The 19,383-nt window shown below is 58.4% G+C and overlaps 8 protein-coding genes across 8 annotated transcripts; 3 read left to right on the plus strand and 5 right to left on the minus strand.

The window, feature by feature from the left end:
- Positions 1-141: 141 nt before the first annotated feature.
- On the minus strand, positions 142-1,986 carry BJ171DRAFT_524256 (B-cell receptor-associated protein 31-like-domain-containing protein). The gene is made up of 7 exons (XM_053112560.1): positions 1,767-1,986; positions 1,648-1,672; positions 1,434-1,530; positions 961-1,255; positions 815-854; positions 609-695; positions 142-426 (listed from the first exon to the last, which is right to left on the minus strand). Exons 1-7 carry the CDS (start codon positions 1,809-1,811, stop codon positions 347-349), a joined length of 669 nt encoding a protein of 222 aa, XP_052962623.1. The 5' UTR covers positions 1,812-1,986; the 3' UTR covers positions 142-346.
- A 50-nt stretch (positions 1,987-2,036) lies between these two features.
- BJ171DRAFT_524257 (heat shock protein 90 kDa) lies at positions 2,037-4,489 on the minus strand. Its single transcript, XM_053112561.1, has one exon. The coding sequence runs from the start codon at positions 4,350-4,352 to the stop codon at positions 2,247-2,249; it is 2,106 nt and encodes a 701-aa protein (XP_052962624.1). The 5' UTR covers positions 4,353-4,489; the 3' UTR covers positions 2,037-2,246.
- A 1,608-nt stretch (positions 4,490-6,097) lies between these two features.
- On the minus strand, positions 6,098-8,375 carry BJ171DRAFT_524260 (t-SNARE). The gene is made up of 7 exons (XM_053112562.1): positions 8,223-8,375; positions 7,782-7,926; positions 7,491-7,575; positions 7,142-7,275; positions 6,970-7,026; positions 6,615-6,772; positions 6,098-6,474 (listed from the first exon to the last, which is right to left on the minus strand). The coding sequence occupies exons 1-7, from the start codon at positions 8,305-8,307 to the stop codon at positions 6,308-6,310; spliced, it is 831 nt and encodes a 276-aa protein (XP_052962625.1). The 5' UTR covers positions 8,308-8,375; the 3' UTR covers positions 6,098-6,307.
- Positions 8,376-9,005: 630 nt separating this feature from the next.
- Positions 9,006-10,579, plus strand: BJ171DRAFT_248275 (Tetraspanin family-domain-containing protein). The gene is made up of 5 exons (XM_053106663.1): positions 9,006-9,256; positions 9,440-9,697; positions 9,856-9,933; positions 10,033-10,326; positions 10,446-10,579. The coding sequence occupies exons 1-5, from the start codon at positions 9,143-9,145 to the stop codon at positions 10,452-10,454; spliced, it is 753 nt and encodes a 250-aa protein (XP_052962626.1). The 5' UTR covers positions 9,006-9,142; the 3' UTR covers positions 10,455-10,579.
- Positions 10,580-10,892: 313 nt separating this feature from the next.
- On the plus strand, positions 10,893-11,495 carry BJ171DRAFT_586670 (uncharacterized protein; the record flags this gene model as incomplete). The annotated part of the gene is made up of 1 exon (XM_053114405.1): positions 10,893-11,495. The coding sequence occupies one exon, from the start codon at positions 10,893-10,895 to the stop codon at positions 11,493-11,495; it is 603 nt and encodes a 200-aa protein (XP_052962627.1).
- Positions 11,496-12,018: 523 nt separating this feature from the next.
- On the plus strand, positions 12,019-13,395 carry BJ171DRAFT_524264 (uncharacterized protein). Its single transcript, XM_053112563.1, has one exon. The coding sequence runs from the start codon at positions 12,110-12,112 to the stop codon at positions 13,085-13,087; it is 978 nt and encodes a 325-aa protein (XP_052962628.1). The 5' UTR covers positions 12,019-12,109; the 3' UTR covers positions 13,088-13,395.
- Positions 13,396-14,364: 969 nt separating this feature from the next.
- On the minus strand, positions 14,365-15,720 carry BJ171DRAFT_429312 (origin recognition complex, subunit 2; the record flags this gene model as incomplete). The annotated part of the gene is made up of 2 exons (XM_053107868.1): positions 14,365-14,653; positions 14,810-15,720. The coding sequence occupies 2 exons, from the start codon at positions 15,718-15,720 to the stop codon at positions 14,365-14,367; spliced, it is 1,200 nt and encodes a 399-aa protein (XP_052962629.1).
- Positions 15,721-17,835: 2,115 nt separating this feature from the next.
- On the minus strand, positions 17,836-19,323 carry BJ171DRAFT_248314 (protein-tyrosine phosphatase-like protein). The gene is made up of 4 exons (XM_053106664.1): positions 19,100-19,323; positions 18,588-18,812; positions 18,316-18,429; positions 17,836-18,097 (listed from the first exon to the last, which is right to left on the minus strand). Exons 1-4 carry the CDS (start codon positions 19,201-19,203, stop codon positions 17,965-17,967), a joined length of 576 nt encoding a protein of 191 aa, XP_052962630.1. The 5' UTR covers positions 19,204-19,323; the 3' UTR covers positions 17,836-17,964.
- Positions 19,324-19,383: the final 60 nt, after the last annotated feature.

The raw sequence follows: 19,383 nt of genomic DNA on the forward strand, positions 1-19,383 counted from the left end.
GGACGCTGGTGGAGACTGCATTCTGCGAAATTAGGATATCATAGGATACACGGTGCGGTCGCTATCTTCCAGGGATAATGGAGCCTCTGCAGGAGCCAGAGACGGATACCCGGCTCTTGCATGCGAGCACACAATTCCTTCGTCGTTGGGTGGTCGCTCGAACGCTGACCGCCAAAGAGACCCTGCTGAGGCTTGGTATCCAGTCTATAGCACCCTACAGCGATTGGACATGCATATATTCGGCATCGCCGGTGGAGGGAGGCAACCAATGCCATCAAAAACATGGCGTCCTGGTTCACTTTGCGATCGCTGGATTTGAGTAAGCCGGAGGGCTGAAGGAAGGCATTCACTTGTCTTTTCTGCTCTCTTGTCGCTGGTCCAGTTGCTTCTCCAGACTGGCGCAGTGGTCCGTGAGCCGCATGTACTCTACGGCGGCGCAGCGAGATCGATCCGATGGAGGGCAGAGGGACAGTCAGACGGAGGAAAGTCGCCAGCAAGCAGCAAGTAGACGCATCCACTGAACGTCAGAGAGGACAAGTGTGCAATGCAGGGATGCGAGGATTGCCAGACCCATCGGCAGATTCAGGAAGTGGTCCAGAGACACGCACCATCGTTAAGGGACTTTGCCTGCTTCTTCAGGGTTTCAATGTCCGTGGACGATTTCTTGGCCGTTTCGAGCTCCTTTTTCAGGTCGGCTGGGGGTGACATGGGCAGAGATACAAGGATGAGTGGGCAGTCAATTCAGCGTCGAGCGCCTGATGGTACTGCCGGTGATCGCATGCCGATCCGAACAACAGCCGCAGCGGACGAGTACCTATGGTCTTGTCCTTGGTTTCGGACTCCTCAACCAAGGTCTGTCGAGGAGATGGGTTGTTAGCATGGTCGAAAGACGGAAGGCAACAGGAAGGAAGAATATATAGCTGGATGCGACATCCATGGACTGCCTCGCCAAGATCTCACCAGGTAGGCCGTCTGCGATCCTTGGGCTTGCTTCATGGCGGCCTTGGTTTTCTCTTCAAAGGTAACTTGCTCGATCATGATGTAAAAAACACGAGCGATGGTGAGGGCCAGGAAGAGAACGGACCCGGTCAAGTACAGGTTGCGCTGGCCATAGATCTTCTTGTTGAAGGCATATTGCAGGTTGATGGCATCGACCGTATGGACATGGTCATGATCATCGCCGTGGTGGTGGTGGTGCGGTTTCTCGTCCGGGAAGGCATCGGACCAGGCCTGGAAGAATGCCAAGGCGACGATGCTGGACAAGAGAGGCGAGAGATCGAGAGAAAATGTAGCCGGATGAGCGCTCGTGCCATGTGTGTTTGAGCTGCGGCTGATAGACTCGACGAGACCGCTGAGATGGAGATGGTTCAGACGGCTGCACCAGAGGAGAGGTAAGGCAGCAGGACCAGACGGAATGAACGGCTGGAACATACGCAAGCACGATGCTGACGGCCGGCTGGGCTTTCTTGAGCAGCTGGCTCTTCGAGATCGACAGGAGGACTGGGCGACGCCAGGCAGCCGGGAGCGGCACTGGCAGGGATAGTTGCAGCAAGATAGTCAGAACGATGCGCCGATGTCAGCGACGACGGTGGTGGGGCCGATCGGTTCAGAGGGCCAGAGGACATTCGGCGCAGCCAGAACACTCACGAAGCAGGGCCAGGAAGAGAACGATCTGCCAGGGTGCGAGAGAAGCAGGGAAAGGCAGGCGCCCAGTCAGCTTTGATCAGCAATGCAGCGGGGAGCGATGCAGCGGACAGCAACCGCACCTCGACGCAGAGCGTCAAAAAGACAGCGTAGTTGATGATGGACATGGTGTGCAGATGGCGGCGACGATGCACGATGCACGATGCGATCTGGCGGAGGAGGAACAGCAGGGGGGAAGACGGGCAAGCACACGCTCTGCCAAAGCGGGCTTGGCGCGGGCGCAGACTTTCTCCTCTTTCAGGCGGGAAATCGCCCAGCAAGCCATAGCCAACAGGAATCCATCCATCCAAGGCATCAGGCCCCGCGCTGTGGATAGGACGGGACAACCAGCGTTTGCAGAGAATCGCAATTTATTGTGCAGATCGCAAGCGCGGCACATGGGCGTGATGAAACATATACATGCAGACAGAAAGCGGGGATCGGGAGGGAATGAATTACAAGGTCAGCAATGGGTAAAGATCAAAGGAATCTACGGGCTCGTCAGCGAGGCGAACCACCCATCCATCCGGCAGCGCGGCCGAGCAGCGGGGAGCGCCAGGCGTTTAGTCGACCTCCTCCATCTTGGACTCGGCGGTGGCCTCCTCGAGGGTGGGGAGGTCGTCATCGTTGTCGGCAACGACAACCTCCTCGTCGTCAAGCGAGAGACCGAGCTTGATCATGCGGTGGATGCGGTTGGCAAAGCCCGAAGGGTCCTCGAGAGAGAAGCCCGACGACAGCAGGGCAGTCTCGAAGAGGAGGTGAGTGAGGTCCTTGACGGTCTTGTCGTTCTTGTCCGACTCGACCTTGGTCTTGAGGGCCTTGACGATCGAGTGGTTGGGGTTGATCTCGAGGGTCTTCTTGGAGGCCATGTACGACGACATGGACGAGTCGCGGAGGGCCTGGGCCTTCATGATGCGCTCCATGTTGGCGGACCAGCCGAACTGGCCGGTGACGAGGACGCAGGGCGAGCTGGTGATGCGGTTGGAGATCACAACCTTCTCGACCTTGGCGCCGAGGATCTCCTTGATCTGCTCAATGAGACCCTCGTAGGCAGCCTTCTGCTCCTCGGCGGCCTTCTTCTCTTCCTCGGTCTCCTCGAGCTCGAGACCCTCCTTGGTGCAGCTCATGAGCTTCTTGCCGTCAAACTCCTTGAGCTGCTGGATGCAGTACTCGTCGATGGGGTCAACCATGTAGAGGACCTCGAAGCCCTTCTTCTTGAGGACCTCAAGGAAGGGAGAGTTCTCGACAGCAGCGCGGCTCTCGCCGGTGATGTAGTAGATGTTCTTCTGGACCTCGGGCATGCGAGTGATGTAGTCCTTGAGCGAGGTCTGCTCCTCGCCAGACTTGGTCGAGTGGAAGCGCAGCAGCTCGGCGAGCTTGTTGCGGTTGGTCGAGTCCTCGTGGATGCCGAGCTTGAGGTTCTTGGAGAAGGCCTCGTAGAACTTGTTGAAGTTCTCCTTGTCCTCGGCAATCTCGGTAAACATCTCAATGCACTTCTTGACGAGGTTCTTGCGGATGACCTTCAGGATCTTGTTCTGCTGGAGCATCTCACGCGAGATGTTGAGGGGGAGATCCTCAGAGTCGACGATACCCTTGACAAAGCTGAGCCACTCGGGGATAAGCTCCTCGCAGTCGTCCATGATGAAGACGCGGCGGACGTACAGCTTGATGTTGTTGCGCTTCTTCTTCTGCTCAAAGAGGTCAAAGGGAGCGCGGCGGGGGACGTAGAGGATGGCGCGGAACTCGAGCTGGCCCTCAACCGAGAAGTGCTTGACGGCAAGGTGGTCCTCCCAGTCGTTGGTGAGCGACTTGTAGAAGGCGGCGTACTGCTCGGTGGTGATGTCCTCGGGGTTGCGGGTCCAGAGGGGCTTGGTCTTGTTGAGCTCCTCGGTCTCCTTGGTCTTCTCCTTGATGGTCTTGGTCTTCTTGGCCTTCTCCTCCTCCTCGTCGATCTCCTCGATCTTGGGCTTGTCAGCATCCTCGTCCTCAGCCTTGGCCTCGGCCTCTTCGTCCTCGACCTCCTTCTCAACCTCCTTCTCGACGACGAGCTGGATGGGGTAGCCGATGAACTCGGAGTGCTTCTTGACAATCTCCTTGATCTTCTTCTCCTCGAGGTACTCGGTCTGGTCCTCCTTCATGTACAGGCGGAGGATACTGCCGCGGCCGAGGGGCTCGTTGACAGTGTCGCGGGTGATGGTGAAGGAGCCGCCGGCGGACGAGGCCCAGATGTACTGCTCGTCGTCGTTGTGCTTGGTGATGACCTCGACGCGATCAGCAACGAGGTAGGCAGAGTAGAAGCCGACACCGAACTGACCAATCATGGAAATGTCGGCGCCGGACTGCAGAGCCTCCATGAAGGCCTTGGTGCCGGACTTGGCGATGGTGCCGAGGTTGTTGACGAGATCGGCCTTGGTCATACCGATACCGGTATCGCGGATCTCCAGGACCTTGTTCTCGACATCAGGGGTAATGCGGATGAACAGCTCCTTCTGGGCCTCGAGGACCGAGGGATCGGTCAGGGACTGGTAGCGGATCTTGTCGATGGCATCCGAGGCGTTCGAGATCAGCTCACGGAGGAAGATGTCCTTGTTGGAGTAGAAGGTGTTGATGATCAGGGACATCAGCTGAGAGATCTCAGCCTGGAAGGCAAAGGTTTCCTGTTCGGCCATTTTGGATGGTAGAATAGCGATCAACTGGCAAGTGTGGGAAAGGTCCGAGCGATGGAGGCCGCGAAGGAGGGGCGGGGCGGGGCCGCAATTTATATGGACTCGCGCAAGATCGCCGGCGGAGGCATGAAAAGAAAAAACCGCAGCGGCGGAGCGGGGCTGGGGGGACGAAAGGATTGAGCGTTCCGCTGCCTTCTGTGGGCTTCCGCCGTCTCCGCCGCGGCCTCGGCACGCTCTCGGCGAGGTGTCCATGCACAGCGAGATGCAGCTCGCCGCGCCAACCGCGTGGGCGAGAGCGCTCTCGCCACTCTCTCTCCTCGCCGATGCCTCGCTGCTGCCGCCTCGGTCCTCGCTGTCCTCCCGCGCAGCCGCCTGCCGCTATTTTGGGATACCCCCGTGCGACGACAGCGCGACACCCGTGCTGCGCTCGCCTGTTTGGCGCCCCTGTGGCTTGGCCCCCCCTGACCCGCCCGCTTGTTTGGCGCGCTCGCCGTGTTTGTTCTGGTGGATTCGATGGCCTTCGCTGGCTGGATCCGCCGCCCTCGACCCGGCTCGATCGCACTCGATCCGCCCATGGCGCCCACGTGCCCGCGTCAGCCCGCCTGGTTTATGCGCTGTCGTGCCTGCGAGTTTTTTCTGTGGACGCTGCTTGCTGATCCTGTTGTCTGATCCTGTTGTCTGATCCAGTCCCCCGACAGCGAGCGCAGACAGCCCCGCATCTGCCCATCTGCCCATCTGCCCATCTGCCCATCTGCCCATCTGCCATGCCCTGGAGACGAGTCATCCACAACTTTATCGTCGAGACCCTGTCCAACAATCCTACGTTTCAGCGTTTTGCCCACAAGACAACAACCCACATCAACGACCTCGGGAAGCAGAGTAATGATCGTCTCAGAGTGCTTGCCCCCCCCCACTTGCTACCGCAGGATCGCTGCAACGGATGCTGTCTTGCCGCACCGTTCACTCGGCATAGATTCTTGCTTCAACGACACCGGCCGCCTCTGGTCTGGACCGCATCTGCTGACAACTGGCGTCGCTCTTGTTTGCAGCCGGCAAGATCGCCGAGTCAATGAACGACCAACAAGCTAACAACGAAACTGCAGAGAAAATCAAAACGGTGAGCCAAAGCCGTAGAGCCTCGGACATGCATTTATATATCTGGGAGATTCACTGAGCCGCACTCGTTCGCTCATGAGTCACGGCGGCCATGAATCCGTCGCCATCAAGTGAAGACGGCGGCCTCGTTTGTGCAAGCTCGATGGGCATTCCAGGAGCTTTGCTCCGTGCTGCCTCTGACTGACCGTCTCCTCCTGACCACTTTGCCAGTTTGCCGAGGTCTTTGTCTCTGAATTCCAGGATGGGTGGCGGCGGGTTTTTGGTGGCAAGCGATGAGCAACCAACCGACGCCGCCACAACTCCATCCGATCTCTCCCGATACCTCTGGCTCCGCAGCACCCCAAACACAAATCATCCCTCTGCAGCCCGTCTGCGCTGGTCTCGCCGAGCCCAACGCCTCCGAGTGTCCCTTCATGCATCGACGCTCATATGTATGCCTTCATGCATCATCGGCCGACATCTGGGGTTGCCGCTATCACCATAATCATGATTCAGTCCGTCGCCTCCACCGCCTGCAACCACGCCACTGGCGACCATGGCACTGGAGTCGATCGGCCATGTGCCAACAATCCGCTGTCTCCAGACACTTCAACACGGCCCGCTCTATCCAGGCGCTCTCAGCACAGTGTATTTTTGGACCAAAAAGAAAAAGTGCAAACGAGGTGTCTAGCGATCCGATTCCGGGGCTGGGGAGATGGGAGCAATGGCCTGCGCCGGATGCTTCACCGACAAGCAGAAGAAAGGAGGAAAGGCTTTCGGGCATCGGGCGAGTCGACTGCGACTGGAACCCGATTCCAGAGCTGCAACGATAATATGCATACAATCAGGACCACAGGCCGACTTCAGGAGAAGATCACGATCGTGAAGATCACAACGATGACGCCCAGCAGGATCATCAAGTAGCATTTGCGGGACTGGGCCCGCAGCTGTGCTTGGCTCGCCGTTCGCAACTCGGTCGTTGCATCTTCCATGTTGATGGCGACACTTTCGACGTTGGATTCGATGTTATCTGCATGTGCGAAAGGGAGTGCGACATCGGGACGATACTGAGGAGGCTGTGCTTTGCTACTGAGCCCGGCAATAGCTGGCCATGTCCGTGCCAAGTCGAAATTGCAGCGCGAATCTACCCTCCCCATCCAAGCCACCTACCCAGATGGTGCTGCTGATCGTTGACAATCGTTCCCAGATCTCGAAAGATTTCATTGACTTCGACGATGGACTGCTCGATCTGACGAATTGCTCCGTCGCGCTCGTTGATCAAGGCCTCGTTGAACTGGAGCTCGGACTCGACGGCATGGATCTGCAGCCTGTGAGTTGGGATTCCCAGAGATACAGTGGTGCCATTTGCGGTTTGAGTTGCAAGTTCCCTCCTTGTGGCAGATATCCATGGAGCGAGTCGCCGCCGCAGTATCTGGATTGGCATGTCGCTCAATCCTGCATGTTCCGTATCCCAAGCTATACTCCGTCGGAGTCACAGCATAAGGCGCAACCGTGAGGCACCTACCGCTGCTGCTGGCTGATCAGGGGCTGATTCTCTCCGGCGTTTTCGTCCTCCTCCTCGCTGCATTGTCAGCAAAGTGTCCAAAGAAGATAGTGAGATATTAGCATCCGGAATGCACACCGATCCACAGGTCGTCGAATGTCCCCTGTGCCCGTCACAGTGTTTTCGAACGTACGCATGTTGGAGGGCCCGAGCACGGATGACGTATTCACGCGACTTGGCTGCCGCGAGCTTGGAGACGCTCTGGAACCGGCCCAGCACATCCTCGAAATCCTTCTGGAGCTTCTGATGAGCCATCTTGCGCTGTCGCTGTTGGTACCCCGCCGAGTCGGGGAGCAGGCCAAGAGAGGGAAGAGAGGGGAAGAGAAGGAAGAGAGGGAAGAGAGGGAAGAGAGGGAAGAGAGGGAAGAGAGGGAAGAGAGTGGAAGAGAGGATGTGTTAGCGACTCAGTCTCTGTGGTATACTGGCGCCCCCCGCAGATTGCCATCTCCGTGCGTGTCCCGCTTGCAAAGCGGTTGTCGTACGTTATCGTTCTCGAGCTTGGAGAGGTTTTTGAGATCAATCGTGGTCTGCTTGATCATGTTGCGGGTGGCGTTGGTCAGCTCGGTCCTGCGGGTAGAAAATCGAACATGGCATCAGATGCTGGACGCCGCCTCTCGTCTGTCGCCCTGCCTCCAGAAGCGACAGGCCAAGACACTACTCAGCAACGACCGCGATTGGTGCCTGCGCCAAGCCCACTTCCGGGAGTATATCCAGCTTTGCAGCTCCAGAAGACACGACTCTGGGTGCGGAGCGGGATGCGCCGGGATACCTACAGCTTCTTGCGAGCGTCTTCTGAGTCCTTGGCCGTCCCAAAGTTGGAAACATATTTTTGAATGTGGGCGACGTTGTTGGAGATCATGAAAATGGTATGCGAGGATCGATCCATCATCTTGGAATAGGATCGCTCGCCGTCCGAGTCTGTCGGGCCGTATCGGTGTATTGAAAGCGCAAGGCAAGAAGCCGGCGAGAGACAGGGGCGGTCAGGTCAGCAACGATGGTCCATCGACAGCGGCGGCAGAGTGGAGGCCACTGCCGATTCCGGCTGCAACGGTCGGGGGAGTCGACGCAGTACCAACAGCCTCGGCTCAGCTATGCAGGTGGAAATGAGCCGAGAGCGGGAAGCAGGGGACAGCATGGTCGATGGCAGCGACAACAGGTGTTGGTGTTGACGGTCTGCCATCCGCCGGCTGCCGGTGTGCCGGTCTGGGACGGACCTGCGAGGCCCGAAGGCGCAGACTGGAGGTTGATGGCATACTGGCGCGGACTCGATGAGGCTCTGTCAAAATCTCCGAACGACATGGCGGCGGGTGCAGTCGATAGAAGCGAGAGCCAAGGAGATGAGATGGCGCAAGGACAAGCCAGGCGGGGAGGGAACAACCGTTGAAATCCGCCTGTTTGTCTTGGCGGGGGCGGCCCAGCCCCGGTCCGAACAAGCGACAGAATACTGCCACTGCCACAGCGTGCGGCAAGCAAATCCCACAGGCGACAACACATACCAGCGCTGCAATCGACGGCGCATCGGCGAGAGCAATGGCCATGCAGAAGCATGTAATGACCATGCAGAAGTATGCGGTCCGGTGCATGTTGGCTGCCTCATGGACAACTGTGCATTCCCGCTGATCCTCTCCGCTCATCCCAGCGACAGCGAGCTGGCCTGTGGCCGATTCCAACCGAACATCGCAGACTGATCCGATCTGATCTTCGACGCAGGCTCTGGGGACTGATTGACGCCTCCCCTTGAGCAATATGTAGGCCCTCTGCGCAAGTGGCTGCGTGCACTCGCAATATGTCGACCGACGAGTGACATCATGCGCTGCCAACAATGCTGTTCCTCCCCGACTGCGAATATGTATCTGCAGCCCGCCTGGATGCACTGCTAGAACGCCGGAATCGAGCATATGTGTGCTCTAGGGTCTGTATAAGTTTGTCGTACTCTGCCTCCTTGCAAACCGACGGCGTGCATTGCTGAGCCAAAGGCAGACCCTCAAGGCTTTTGTGCTGAAACTCATTCGTCTGGAAGCCAAAGCGCACTATCTTCCCTTGGCTGTATGTGAGACAACCAACCCCGCTTCTGCTTCAAGCGACTGTACTCCCCCTGCACTGAACACAACGCAAGCTATAGGACCTTGTCGAGATGCCGTTCATGTCCAAGATTTCGACGTTCTCGTTTAGCCAGAACACATTCTGGTCGGCCACGGGCTTTATGCTGGTCAAAAACATCCTGCTGCTCATCAACTTCCTATCGATGGTATGCAACGGGTGCGGTCGAGCGACGGGCGGGATTCAGGCGTCAGATTTGGCGATGCTGGCTGTGCTGTTCATGGGTTGGCCTGGGCTCAGTTGTTTGGCACTCATCGCAGCGAGCAACAAGAGTTCCCCTCACAACGCACTAATCGGTGGCCCCATGCTGTCTACAATTGCCATTCCCCAGCTGGCCGGCATCATCCTCATCTGTGGCGGCTGCTACATCCAGACCCAAGCGCCCTCAGACGATCTGATCGGCATTTCAAGCGGAATTGCCGTCGCAGCAATCGTCATCGGCCTCATTGTCAGCGTGGTCTCATTTCTGGGATGCTTTGGCGCTGCCAACGAGAAGGGACTTCTCCTCAAAACCTACTTTGCCATTCTCATTCTACTCATCATCCTGGAGCTTGGCGTGGGAATCGCTGGCTATACCCAGCGCAACGGCGTAGGTTGCATATTCACGCTGATTTGGCAGCCGCGGTGGAAGCCTGCGCTCATGCCGCAGTGCTTCCTCAGGTGTGGTGGTGTCATGGTGTCGATAGCAGCGACCCATCTCGTGCTTGCGCATTCCCATTTGCTCATCTCCTGCTTGCGCATTCCCAGGTTGTCCCACTGCTCGAAACAAACTGGTACCAGCAAGTACAAAACAACAACACGCTGATCCTGACCGTGGAGAAGTCGGTGCGTTTTATCGCTGCCGCTGTGCTTGCGAGGAGATGCTGGCTCGGTCTGCTGTTGATAGCTCTGGATGGCTGATCGACGCTTTCTTTCCATTACCAGTTTGGGTGCTGCGGATTCCACAACGTCACCGACAGCCCCCTCCCCACCAACTGTGCCGCCGCTTATGGCTACACCCAGGGATGCTTCTCGAGTCTGCGGGATGCTCTGCAGGGCTCTCTCTCGACCATCGGTGGCGCGGGTATCGTCATTGGAGTCATTGAGCTGGTTGGGCTCGTCTTCTCGGTGTTCTTGTTTATTCGGATTGCTGCCAAAGAGCAGGCCACCCGAGGCATCATGAACGACGCCTGGCGCATTAACCGCAACAACATCCAATATGGCTTCCAGAACTACCAGGTAAGGGGTGCTCCGAGAGGCGATAGGATGTTTGTCGAGTTGCCGACAATGGACAGTGCCTGATTTGACATCATGCAGGATTCTCACTGTTGTGTTCGTATTGTGCCCTGTGTCAGCAGTACGTCTAGGTTGCAGAAGAGCCCACCGAATCTCTGGCCCCGTAATTGCCCTGGACTGATCGACATCCGGCCAGTCCGCCAAGATCGCTGCTCATCACCAGCATTCTGCACTCAGATCTGCACCCAGCCCCCATCTGCATTCGCTTCAGACATCCACTTGATCCCTCTGCACTCAATTCTTGCCCCCACATTCTTGATCCCAGCCAGAACCCAGCACGAATACATCAGCGCACTCATTTTCCCGATTCTGGGCTGTCCTCAGCGCCGCACCCCTCGGTGGCTGTGCGGTCCTGATCTGGCTGGTGCAAGCGCCGTCTGCGATCCGCCTTTGCCCGCGATCTGAGCCTCCATCCCAGCCGGTCGCTCTTGGGCTCCGATAACCTCTGTCCCAGATCTGCACCGTCGCTCTGACAAAACGCAAGCCCAGCACGGCGGGTCAGATCGGAAATGCACGAGCCCGAGATTGAGCACCCGGCTTGCTCTGGCATCGCCGTCCTGTGCTTTCATCCCAGCGACACACCAGCATCTCTTGGCGGTCGGCCGTTCTCCCATTTCAGCGGCCATTTCATTGCTCTGCCGAGCCGCACGGCCTTCATTCTCCAAGGTCTGCCGTCGGCCGCACCGCCGGCGCTTCATCCCTGCCTGTTTTCCAAGAGCAGCCAGCCGTCGCTCTTTTGGACGATCTCGATCTCGACCGAGCCGTCGGAGCCGCCGAGAGCCGTGCTCCCAAATGTCATCCAAGACATTGCGAGGGGTGACTTTGTGCGTCTTACGACAGCATACGATGAGTGGATCGAGGACGGACCAGGAAGCCATGGAAGCTGCAGGCCCAACTGCCCGGACAACAGCCCATGTGTCGACAATCAAGGCCGCGACGAGCAACATGCCGACAACGGTAGCCAGATGAGCCTCGACTTTGAGTGCGACTCGATCAAGGTCGACGATGATGCTCGCGGGGTCATGGCTCGCTACTTCAAGAGCGAAAAGTTTCATCCGGACTGTCTGGTGTGCATCGGACAGATGACCCTGGGCGGCTTGGCTCTCTCGTGATCATCGGCATCATGAGGCAAGCTGTCTCCGTCGAAGCCAAAGTTGCTGCCTGGATCCCGAATACACATTGTACCTGTTCCAACATGCCCGTGCGCCCGTGTATTGTGACCTCCTTCCACCAGCAAGCTCGCTTCGTGTGCGTGGGTGGCGGCTGCGGCCGTCCAGCCAACACAGTCCAGCGGGTCCCCCTCCCCCCCCCAGCAACCTGGTCCGGTTGAGCCGGCTGGGCCCACGACGGCTTTTCGCCAAGGCTGTGCATCGCGCTGGTCGTCGTGGGCGCATGATGCGAGGGCGTAGGAGCTTGCCAAAAGAGGCAAGTGGCACATGGGGGCACATGGCTCTTTCCCGATCGGGGGATGCGGCCGTGCGGATACATCGCATGGCACTTGCCTCTTGCGGCAGCCTCTGCCATGTGGCTCCTGCCGCATTTGGGCAGCGGTCCCGCCACCGCGACGCCGCCTGTTGGGCCGAGGAGGACATAAAAAGGGGGGCGGTCGCCCACACTGCAGACGACATCAGCGCACCCAACGCACCCAACGCACCCAACGCACCCAAACTTGGATCATCAGCTCGAGCCAATACACCCGCCAGTCTCCCCACAATTTACCATCGCAATGTCCTTCCACACCAGCTCCGCTTCCATGCCAAAGTCCTCGCTCTCCTTCCAGAACTACTTCGACTTTGATCTGGCTTCAGCCAGCCTGCCCCGCAACGACTCGTTCCAGATCGACATGTCGTGCCCCAGCCCTCCGCCTTCTCCCATCTGCAACGCCGACGGCGACTGCCCCATGCCCAGCATCTTCCTGGACGAGTGCATGCGCACGCCCGAGGCCCTCTATGCCGCCCCCGAAATCCTGCCCATGTGCGTCGACGGCCTCTTCGGCCCATGCCACGACTCGGCCGCCCCGGATACTCCCGACAGCGAAATGATGACCGACATGGCTCCCTCGTCTCCGTCGTCTCCCTCGGTCGCTTCGCCTCTGCAGGCTTGCGTCTCGTCGCTCTTTGACTTTTCCGATATCCTGGAGCACTCTCCTGAGCCCTCCACGCCCACCACCGATGCCGCCACGGACATGCTGTCGCCGCTCTCGAGCCCGCCTGCCAATCTCTTTGCCGACCAGGCTGCCTTTGGCTGCCACCCCTCCGGCCTGGACTTTAGCGCTGCTCTTCTGGCACACATGCAGCTCCATCCTGCCAACGCCTTTGCCTTCGCCGGCCTCCAGCCTGTCCTGCCCCTGCCCGCATCTCCGGCGTCGCCGCTGCCCTCGCTCTTTGGCGGCCTCGTTCTGCCCGACGGGTTCGTCCTGCCCAGGCCCACCGAGGCTACCTCGATCGAGTCCGATATGATCACCAACCTTGTCCAGCGCGACCCCGTCACCAAAAAGTACAACTGCCCGCATCCCGACTGCCAGAACGGCTTCACCCGCCGATACAACCTGAAGGTGCACTACTCGGCAACGCACGTCAAGCTCAAGAACTTCCAGTGCCCTGCGTGCTGCAAGGCCTTTGCCCGCAAGGGTGATCTGCAACGACATTGCGCGCTGAAGCACAAGGACTGCGTCGTGGACTTTTCGGCAGAGGAGCTGCACTAAGTGTCCCTTTCTTTCCTACCTGGGCCGCTTTAGTGCTGCTGCTGGCGAGTAGCCACCTGCCCTTGTATTTTTTTTGGAGTTGCTGGTGATGTCGTTTGCCATCTCCACCTGCCTGTCTATCATACCAAGGCAGCGAGCGCATTGGCTACCTGTGCCCTCCTGCTCTGTGTCCATCCTCACAGCTCCTCCTGTATCATTCCACCTCCCCCTGTCGAGAAAAGCGGCATCAAAGATGCTCACTCTTGCCTCACAGTCCTGTCCCTTAATGCGGACATGCTATATCAATATACAGTCTATCCAGAACGAAACGGGACAGTTCCTTCCTGGCTTCAGAGGCCTGTAGCCTGCCGAACTTACATAGGCCCCGGTGGCAAGCCATGTGATTGTTTCTCGTCCTGGTTGGCAATCTCGTTGTGTGGTGTATCTACTCGATCCTTTGGACAGCTCCATGGTGGATTGATATCAAGATACTCGACCTTCTCGATTCGCTTGGCTTCCAGGCACTGTGAGCAGACCTGTGATGTGTTGAACTCGTTCACCGAGCACACATGGGTGGGTGAATTGCTCGAAATACCGAGCGAACCTGAGTCTCTGGGCTGGATGCATGCCCCTTCCCTTGCTTCCACGAGGCATTCCCAAAGGCAATCACCACTTCGGTCTCCTTGAACATACTGTTGGCCACGAATGCGATGAGTGGGTGGGTGTATTGAGGATCAGAAATAATTGGCAACTATAACTCAACAGGGTGTCTCATTTCACTTTGAAACACGGTAAACACTACTCAAAATGAACCGTGTCGCACTATTTGACCTTCTTTAGTCTTGACTATGGGCATACAGTTTGTTCGGAGCGAAACGGGGCAGTCTCCATTTGAGTGCTTTCGCACGTCACAACGCTTCCACGACGCACTCCCAAAGCCAGCCTCAATGCGAGCGAGCGGACGGGCGGGCGTGTACACAGGGCCTCAACGAAAGGCGGCACGCAATGCTCAAAGACGGGAATTCAAACGTGCAACTGAACTCGTATATCGTGTGCATCAGTGTCGGTGAATGTATGAAGCCAGCTCACGACCCAGGTTGAAGGGAAAGGATGCATGTCATGGAGGAGTAGTTGCAGGAGATCAGCAACCACCCTATCCGTGTTCTTGGGCTTGCTGTCGTTCAAGTAGGCACTGGTGCTGACGGCACGGCTGCCGCTGCTGATGCGAATGCTGTTGGTGGTTGGCGCTGATCCATGTTGGCCACTACTCCATGTCGGCCACTACTCCATGTTCGCCACTACTCCATGTCCGCCACAACCGTTTTCAGCAGTTCTACGTTCATGGGAATGTACACGATATCCCCGACCGCGCCTGTTCCCGAGCCCGTCTCGACAATCAGCTCGTGGTCCAGGAACTCGCGCAGCTGTGTCTTGAAGGTGATGTCGTTGCTGACTAGGAAGTGTTCCTTGCATTTTTGGTAGAAGGCCTTGCGAGTCATGCCCACCTTCTCTTTCGAACCCACACCGGCGCCGTTCCGGCCGGTATCGTCATGGTCGTCAGGATCACCAGCGCCTCGACCGTCGTTGCTGTTTCCATCGGCATCGTCGGGAATGCCGTCGTCGTCGCCGTTTTCGCGGCTGGGTGCTTTGCGCTTGCCACCCCGGCCGGATGCTTTGGTCCTCTTGTCCGTCTGTGCTTTCTCGGATTTGGAGATGCGGCTTTCCTCAAGCGCAATTTGCGACTGGGCCAGCAGCTTGAACATCTTGCGGGCATTGACTGTGCAGCTCTTGAGGATGTACTGGCAGCCACGAAGACTCGTGCCTTCGGACTGGCCCATGGTCGTCAGCATGCGCAGGCAAGAGCCCTCATAGCTCGTCTCGATCGTCAGAGGCTCGAACGTCGTGGCGTCATGCCAGATCCAGTTGAACCGGCTCAGCTTGTCCGTGTCCCAGAGCAGTGGGGCGTTGATGTGGTCGATCGAGGCAATCAAATGGATCTGTGGATGGCCTGCCAGCATTGCCAGCACCGTTTGTGCATTGGCGTTCCGCAGCGAGTCGCCATCGATGTTGTGGACGACAATGCAGATGGACTTGTGCTTGCGCTTGGGATCTGAAAAGTAGCTGAGGATGAGCTGGGCCTGGTCGACCAAGGTTCCGCAGGGCCCCTTGTGCACCACAATCGAGTCGAGTATCAGGGTCATGATCTCCTTGATGTTGATCGACGGAAAATACCCGTTCACGACGATCTGATGCATGTCCGACAAGTACCGGCCCACAAACGCAGTCAGAAGCTTCTTCTTGGACCCGTATCCATAAAACAGCAGGTTGAATCCCGAGGCCAGCTCAAAGTACCACTGTGGAAACAGCTCGAAATGGAGCTGTCCGAGTCGCTCGCGCTCGGTTCGCAGGATCTGGTGAGTTTTTGAGGATATTTCCAGGAAGATTTTGTGGTCCAAGGGCGGCAGCTGCGACAGCGTGTGATCGGATGTGGTATGGCGCTTGTCGTGGACGCTCTGGAAGTAGTTGTTGAAGCTCGAGCCCAGCGTGGCCAGTAGTCCCACGCCACGGGACTCGCGATCCGCTTCAGATTCTTCGCCATCTGTGGACTCGCCTTCAAGGACGACCTTGAGTCGTTGCTCTCGAAAATGCGCCATCCCGTCACGACCGGCTTTGGCTGCATGGTTGGTCTCGTCGTCTTCCTCATCGCTACTCGCGGCATTGCCCCTGTCATCGACGTCATCATCGCCGTCGTTGTCGTCGGCGTTGTCATTGTCGTCGCTGTCGGACTCTGCTTCGTTCTCGATCAAGGACTGGAACTTGCGATCGACCTTGATGCGCTTGCGTGCCTGTGCTTGCGACCGCGGTGTCATTTCATTTTTGTTGAGGAGCTGCACTCGACGACGTCCGCCACGCTTAGGGGTGGCGGCGCCCTGGAGCTCAACATCGGGCTCGATGGCAGCAAGCCGACTGGTTGCCGTCGCAGCCAAGGGGCCTCGTCGCCGTGACGGAGTCGAGGGCTCCGGGCGGTCGGCTGGCTGGAGGACCGACGTTCGATGGGGGCTGCTAGCGATAGTACCCAACGCCAGCCTTGATGGGGTCAATTGGCCCGGAGCCACTCTCGACAGGGCTTTGCTTGGTGTGGCTTTGGCGGGAGTGTCGCCGGCACGGCGGCCCCGCCGGGTCGGGGTGGATGGGGGCTGTATCTCGGCATCGTTGTCGCTGTTTGGCTGGTCGAGCGACTCCTCGATCGATTTCTGGGACTGGACCAACTGCCGAAAGGCTCTCGTGGACTGCGCTTTGTGCTCGAAGCGATGGAGATTCCGACCCAGCACCGACCCTTGGTTCTCCTTGAGCTCGTTGTCGTTGTCGTCGTTGTCGTTGCCGTCGTCGTTTACCTCGTCTGCGTATGCGGTAGACAGAGTGTCACGCGATTCTGGCCGATCCGACCTTCGGTTGTGCGTTGGCGTGGATGGACCGGCTCCGGCCGACCGAGTCCGGTTGGCCTTGCGGATGTTGTGTCGGCTCTCCTCGACCGAGAGAAAGTCGTCGATGGCCTGCTGGCTCGTGAAGAGCGAGGATTTTTCCAGAAAGATCTGGTGGGTGGAAATCGAAGTGCCGGCATTTTTGCTGGCGAGACTGCTCGAGGGGCTGCTTGGGCCGTGCTGGTTCTGCAAATCCAGAGTGAGGGCGTGGACCCGACGAGTGGATCTGGATCGGCCGGTGGGATTCATGGGTGCGACCGCTGTGGCGACTGGTGAGCTTGAACCGGTTCTGCAGAGAGCTGATCGACCAGGGAGATCAAGTCAGATCAGCAGATACGATCGGGTCGGATCGGATCGGCGCTGGGCAGATGCGATGCAGAAACGAGGCGGTGATGATGGTGGCCGAGGCAGAGAGGGCGATGCGAGAGCGGGAGAGACGAGGACGAGATCATTTGTCCAAATTCGGACAGGTGGTCCCGTGACATCCAGCTGTTCTCCGACAGGACCAGCACAAGGACGCACTGTACTGTTCGACCATGGAAACCACCACGGAGGCAAAGGACGGAGGAATGGAGGCAGGTTTGACGGAGTCAAGGGAGTGTATTCATCTGGCGCTGGCACCAGAGAAGACAGCTCCATGGTGACTCTAAAGCAGCTCCGGGGGGTGTCGAAGCATCAGATGCGTCGAATACATCCGATGGAGTGGACGAGGCGATTCTGGGTTCTGCAGCAAACCGATAGCGGTGTCTGGACACGCTGGCTCTTTCGCATGCAGTGCGGATGTGGTTATGGTTACAAAGATACATACATTAACCAACTCGGTGGCAGGGAGAGTGACGGAGGACAGCACAGTTGATGGAAACATGGACGGATCAAAGGGTGTCGTGGGAATATGGCCAACGGGCCAGACCACGGCAACTCATGAGGGTGACAATAGACGGGACGACTCGAGGTGTCGAAAAGGTAAGAGGGAGGGAGGAGGATGCGAGGAGGCAGATGCCGAAGCGCACGCATTTCTCTGGATTGGCCCAGGGCGGCCGGGGTGCCGCACAGGAGAAAGTGCACAGAGGGCCAGCAGAGTATGGATGCCAGTCCAGATCGTGACAGGCATTGATGGCTCGCTGGACAGAGGAAACGGGTGCCTCTGTCGATAGTCATCGGTGTTGTTCGGGTGTAGCATGAATGGGACAACGAGCGGGGGATGTGGGTGGACAGGGCTATAGAGACTGCCGACTCTGTCCAGAGCGATGTGTTCGTCTCCAAACGTGGTTCAGGGAGGAGTGAATAAGCGGATAGGGCTGCTGGGTTGCGCTCTCGCGCCAGGGTTTGGAGGATGTTGACCGAGTCGACCGGGTGCACTCTGAGGTGTTGGTGTGAGACCCAGGAGCCGGGCGTCTGCGGGTATGCTGCAGCGGCTCACATCAGGCTGCAACACAGATGGCTCGCCGGTGGCTCAGGATGAATCTCGCGATACCGAATGAGGGCGACGCTAGGATCGTTTTCGGACTCTTCCAGACACTTGAGCTGCTCCATGAAGCTGGGATTGGGTCTGAGGGGGGGGGTCAGAAGCCAATTGGCGTGGTGGTGGTGGTGAGACGACAGGATGGCGACAGGACGGCGACATGCCCGACCCAGCGACGAGCAACTCTGAGTCACGGATAGGGTGCGTGTGGGTGCCGATGGTGCGGGTGCCAGCGGTGCCACCGCAAGTGGGTGCAGACACGAGGGCAGCTTGCACCGACGATGGCTGCTGATGCCGAACTCTACCTGACAACACTGCGGACGGCCTTGACCTTTTCCAGGGCGGCTTGGGCTGACAGGCCATCTCTCATCATGAGCCAGGCGACACAAACGGTGGTGGAACGACTCACGCCGGCGACGCTGTGAGTCGACAAGCCAGGAGCGGATCGCAGCAGGACAGGGCGAGAAGTGCAAGGTCAGACACGAGCAGACGAGCGACCGTCGATGCTGGTGACGGTATCAGCAATGCGAGGAGCAACGACACCGTCGGCGACATGACGGTGTGTTCGCCGACTCACCAATGCACCAGGACCTTGCCGTCCTTTGCCTCGACGGCTTTATCGATGATTTCGATGACGTGTGGCAGCTTCTTGAGCATGACTTCGGAGCTGTTGTCCTTCATGGGTATTTGGTGGTATTTGATGAATTTCGGAAAGGCCGTGTAGTAGTGGGTGTCGGTCAGGTCGATGATGTAGACGATGCCGAGGTCGCGGATGAGCTCCCAATTGCGGGCGCCTTGCAGCCTGCATGGACGGTCCGAGCACAAGTCGCCGCGTCGGGTGTTAGCGGATACAGGCGTGCGATGCCGCTGCCGCCCCGGGTCGGATGGAATGGATGGAATGGTGGCAGCGGCCAGACGAGCGAATAAAGAGCAAATGGCGAGTGGGAGGCATCGAGTGCCCAAGACCGGCCAGGAGTTCAGACAGGATCCGAAGGGCCCGGTAGCAGCCGAGGGAGCGCAGGGCTGGCAGCGCAAGACTGCCAGCACAGGCAGCAGGAGCAACGACGGCAATCACACGCTGCAACTGACCCGCTGATGGCCAGCCGGTCATCGATCAGGTCGATGGAGAGCCAGCTCTCCTCTGGCGGCTTCGAGGACGAGTCGGACGAAACAAGGGGCTTTTCTGAAGTCATTGGCGATGAAGACGAGATGAGGGGTGCCTGTGGGAAGAGCGAGCGCGAGAGCAGGAACAGGAACAGGAACAGGAACAGGAGCAAGAGCAAGAGGGGGGCTCCAGGACGGGGGCTGGCGAGGGAAGGGGACTTGCGACGGCAACTTGGGCAGGCGGCTCGGGCGTGGGGTTTTATTCTGGG

Source organism: Polychytrium aggregatum (assembly GCF_025602895.1).
Source record: "Polychytrium aggregatum strain JEL109 chromosome Unknown BJ171scaffold_55, whole genome shotgun sequence".
NCBI lineage: Eukaryota > Fungi > Chytridiomycota > Chytridiomycetes > Polychytriales > Polychytrium > Polychytrium aggregatum.

Coding starts and splice junctions, on each gene's coding strand:
- BJ171DRAFT_524256 (XM_053112560.1), bottom strand. CDS start 1,811: ATGTCCATCATCAACTACGCTGTCTTTTTGACGCTCTGCGTCGAG. Junction 1,673..1,766: donor TTTTGACGCTCTGCGTCGAG/GTGCGGTTGCTG, acceptor GCACCCTGGCAG/ATCGTTCTCTTCCTGGCCCT. Junction 696..814: donor AACCAAGGACAAGACCATAG/GTACTCGTCCGC, acceptor TGTCACCCCCAG/CCGACCTGAAAAAGGAGCTC.
- BJ171DRAFT_524257 (XM_053112561.1), bottom strand. CDS start 4,352: ATGGCCGAACAGGAAACCTTTGCCTTCCAGGCTGAGATCTCTCAGCTG.
- BJ171DRAFT_524260 (XM_053112562.1), bottom strand. CDS start 8,307: ATGTCGTTCGGAGATTTTGACAGAGCCTCATCGAGTCCGCGCCAGTAT. Junction 7,927..8,222: donor TGCGCCTTCGGGCCTCGCAG/GTCCGTCCCAGA, acceptor ACGGCCCGACAG/ACTCGGACGGCGAGCGATCC. Junction 7,576..7,781: donor GAAGACGCTCGCAAGAAGCT/GTAGGTATCCCG, acceptor TTCTACCCGCAG/GACCGAGCTGACCAACGCCA.
- BJ171DRAFT_248275 (XM_053106663.1), top strand. CDS start 9,143: ATGCCGTTCATGTCCAAGATTTCGACGTTCTCGTTTAGCCAGAACACA. Junction 9,257..9,439: donor TCATCAACTTCCTATCGATG/GTATGCAACGGG, acceptor GCCATTCCCCAG/CTGGCCGGCATCATCCTCAT. Junction 9,698..9,855: donor GCTATACCCAGCGCAACGGC/GTAGGTTGCATA, acceptor GCGCATTCCCAG/GTTGTCCCACTGCTCGAAAC.
- BJ171DRAFT_524264 (XM_053112563.1), top strand. CDS start 12,110: ATGTCCTTCCACACCAGCTCCGCTTCCATGCCAAAGTCCTCGCTCTCC.
- BJ171DRAFT_248314 (XM_053106664.1), bottom strand. CDS start 19,203: ATGACTTCAGAAAAGCCCCTTGTTTCGTCCGACTCGTCCTCGAAGCCG. Junction 18,430..18,587: donor GGCAAGGTCCTGGTGCATTG/GTGAGTCGGCGA, acceptor GTCGACTCACAG/CGTCGCCGGCGTGAGTCGTT. Junction 18,098..18,315: donor GCCGTCCGCAGTGTTGTCAG/GTAGAGTTCGGC, acceptor CCCCCCCCTCAG/ACCCAATCCCAGCTTCATGG.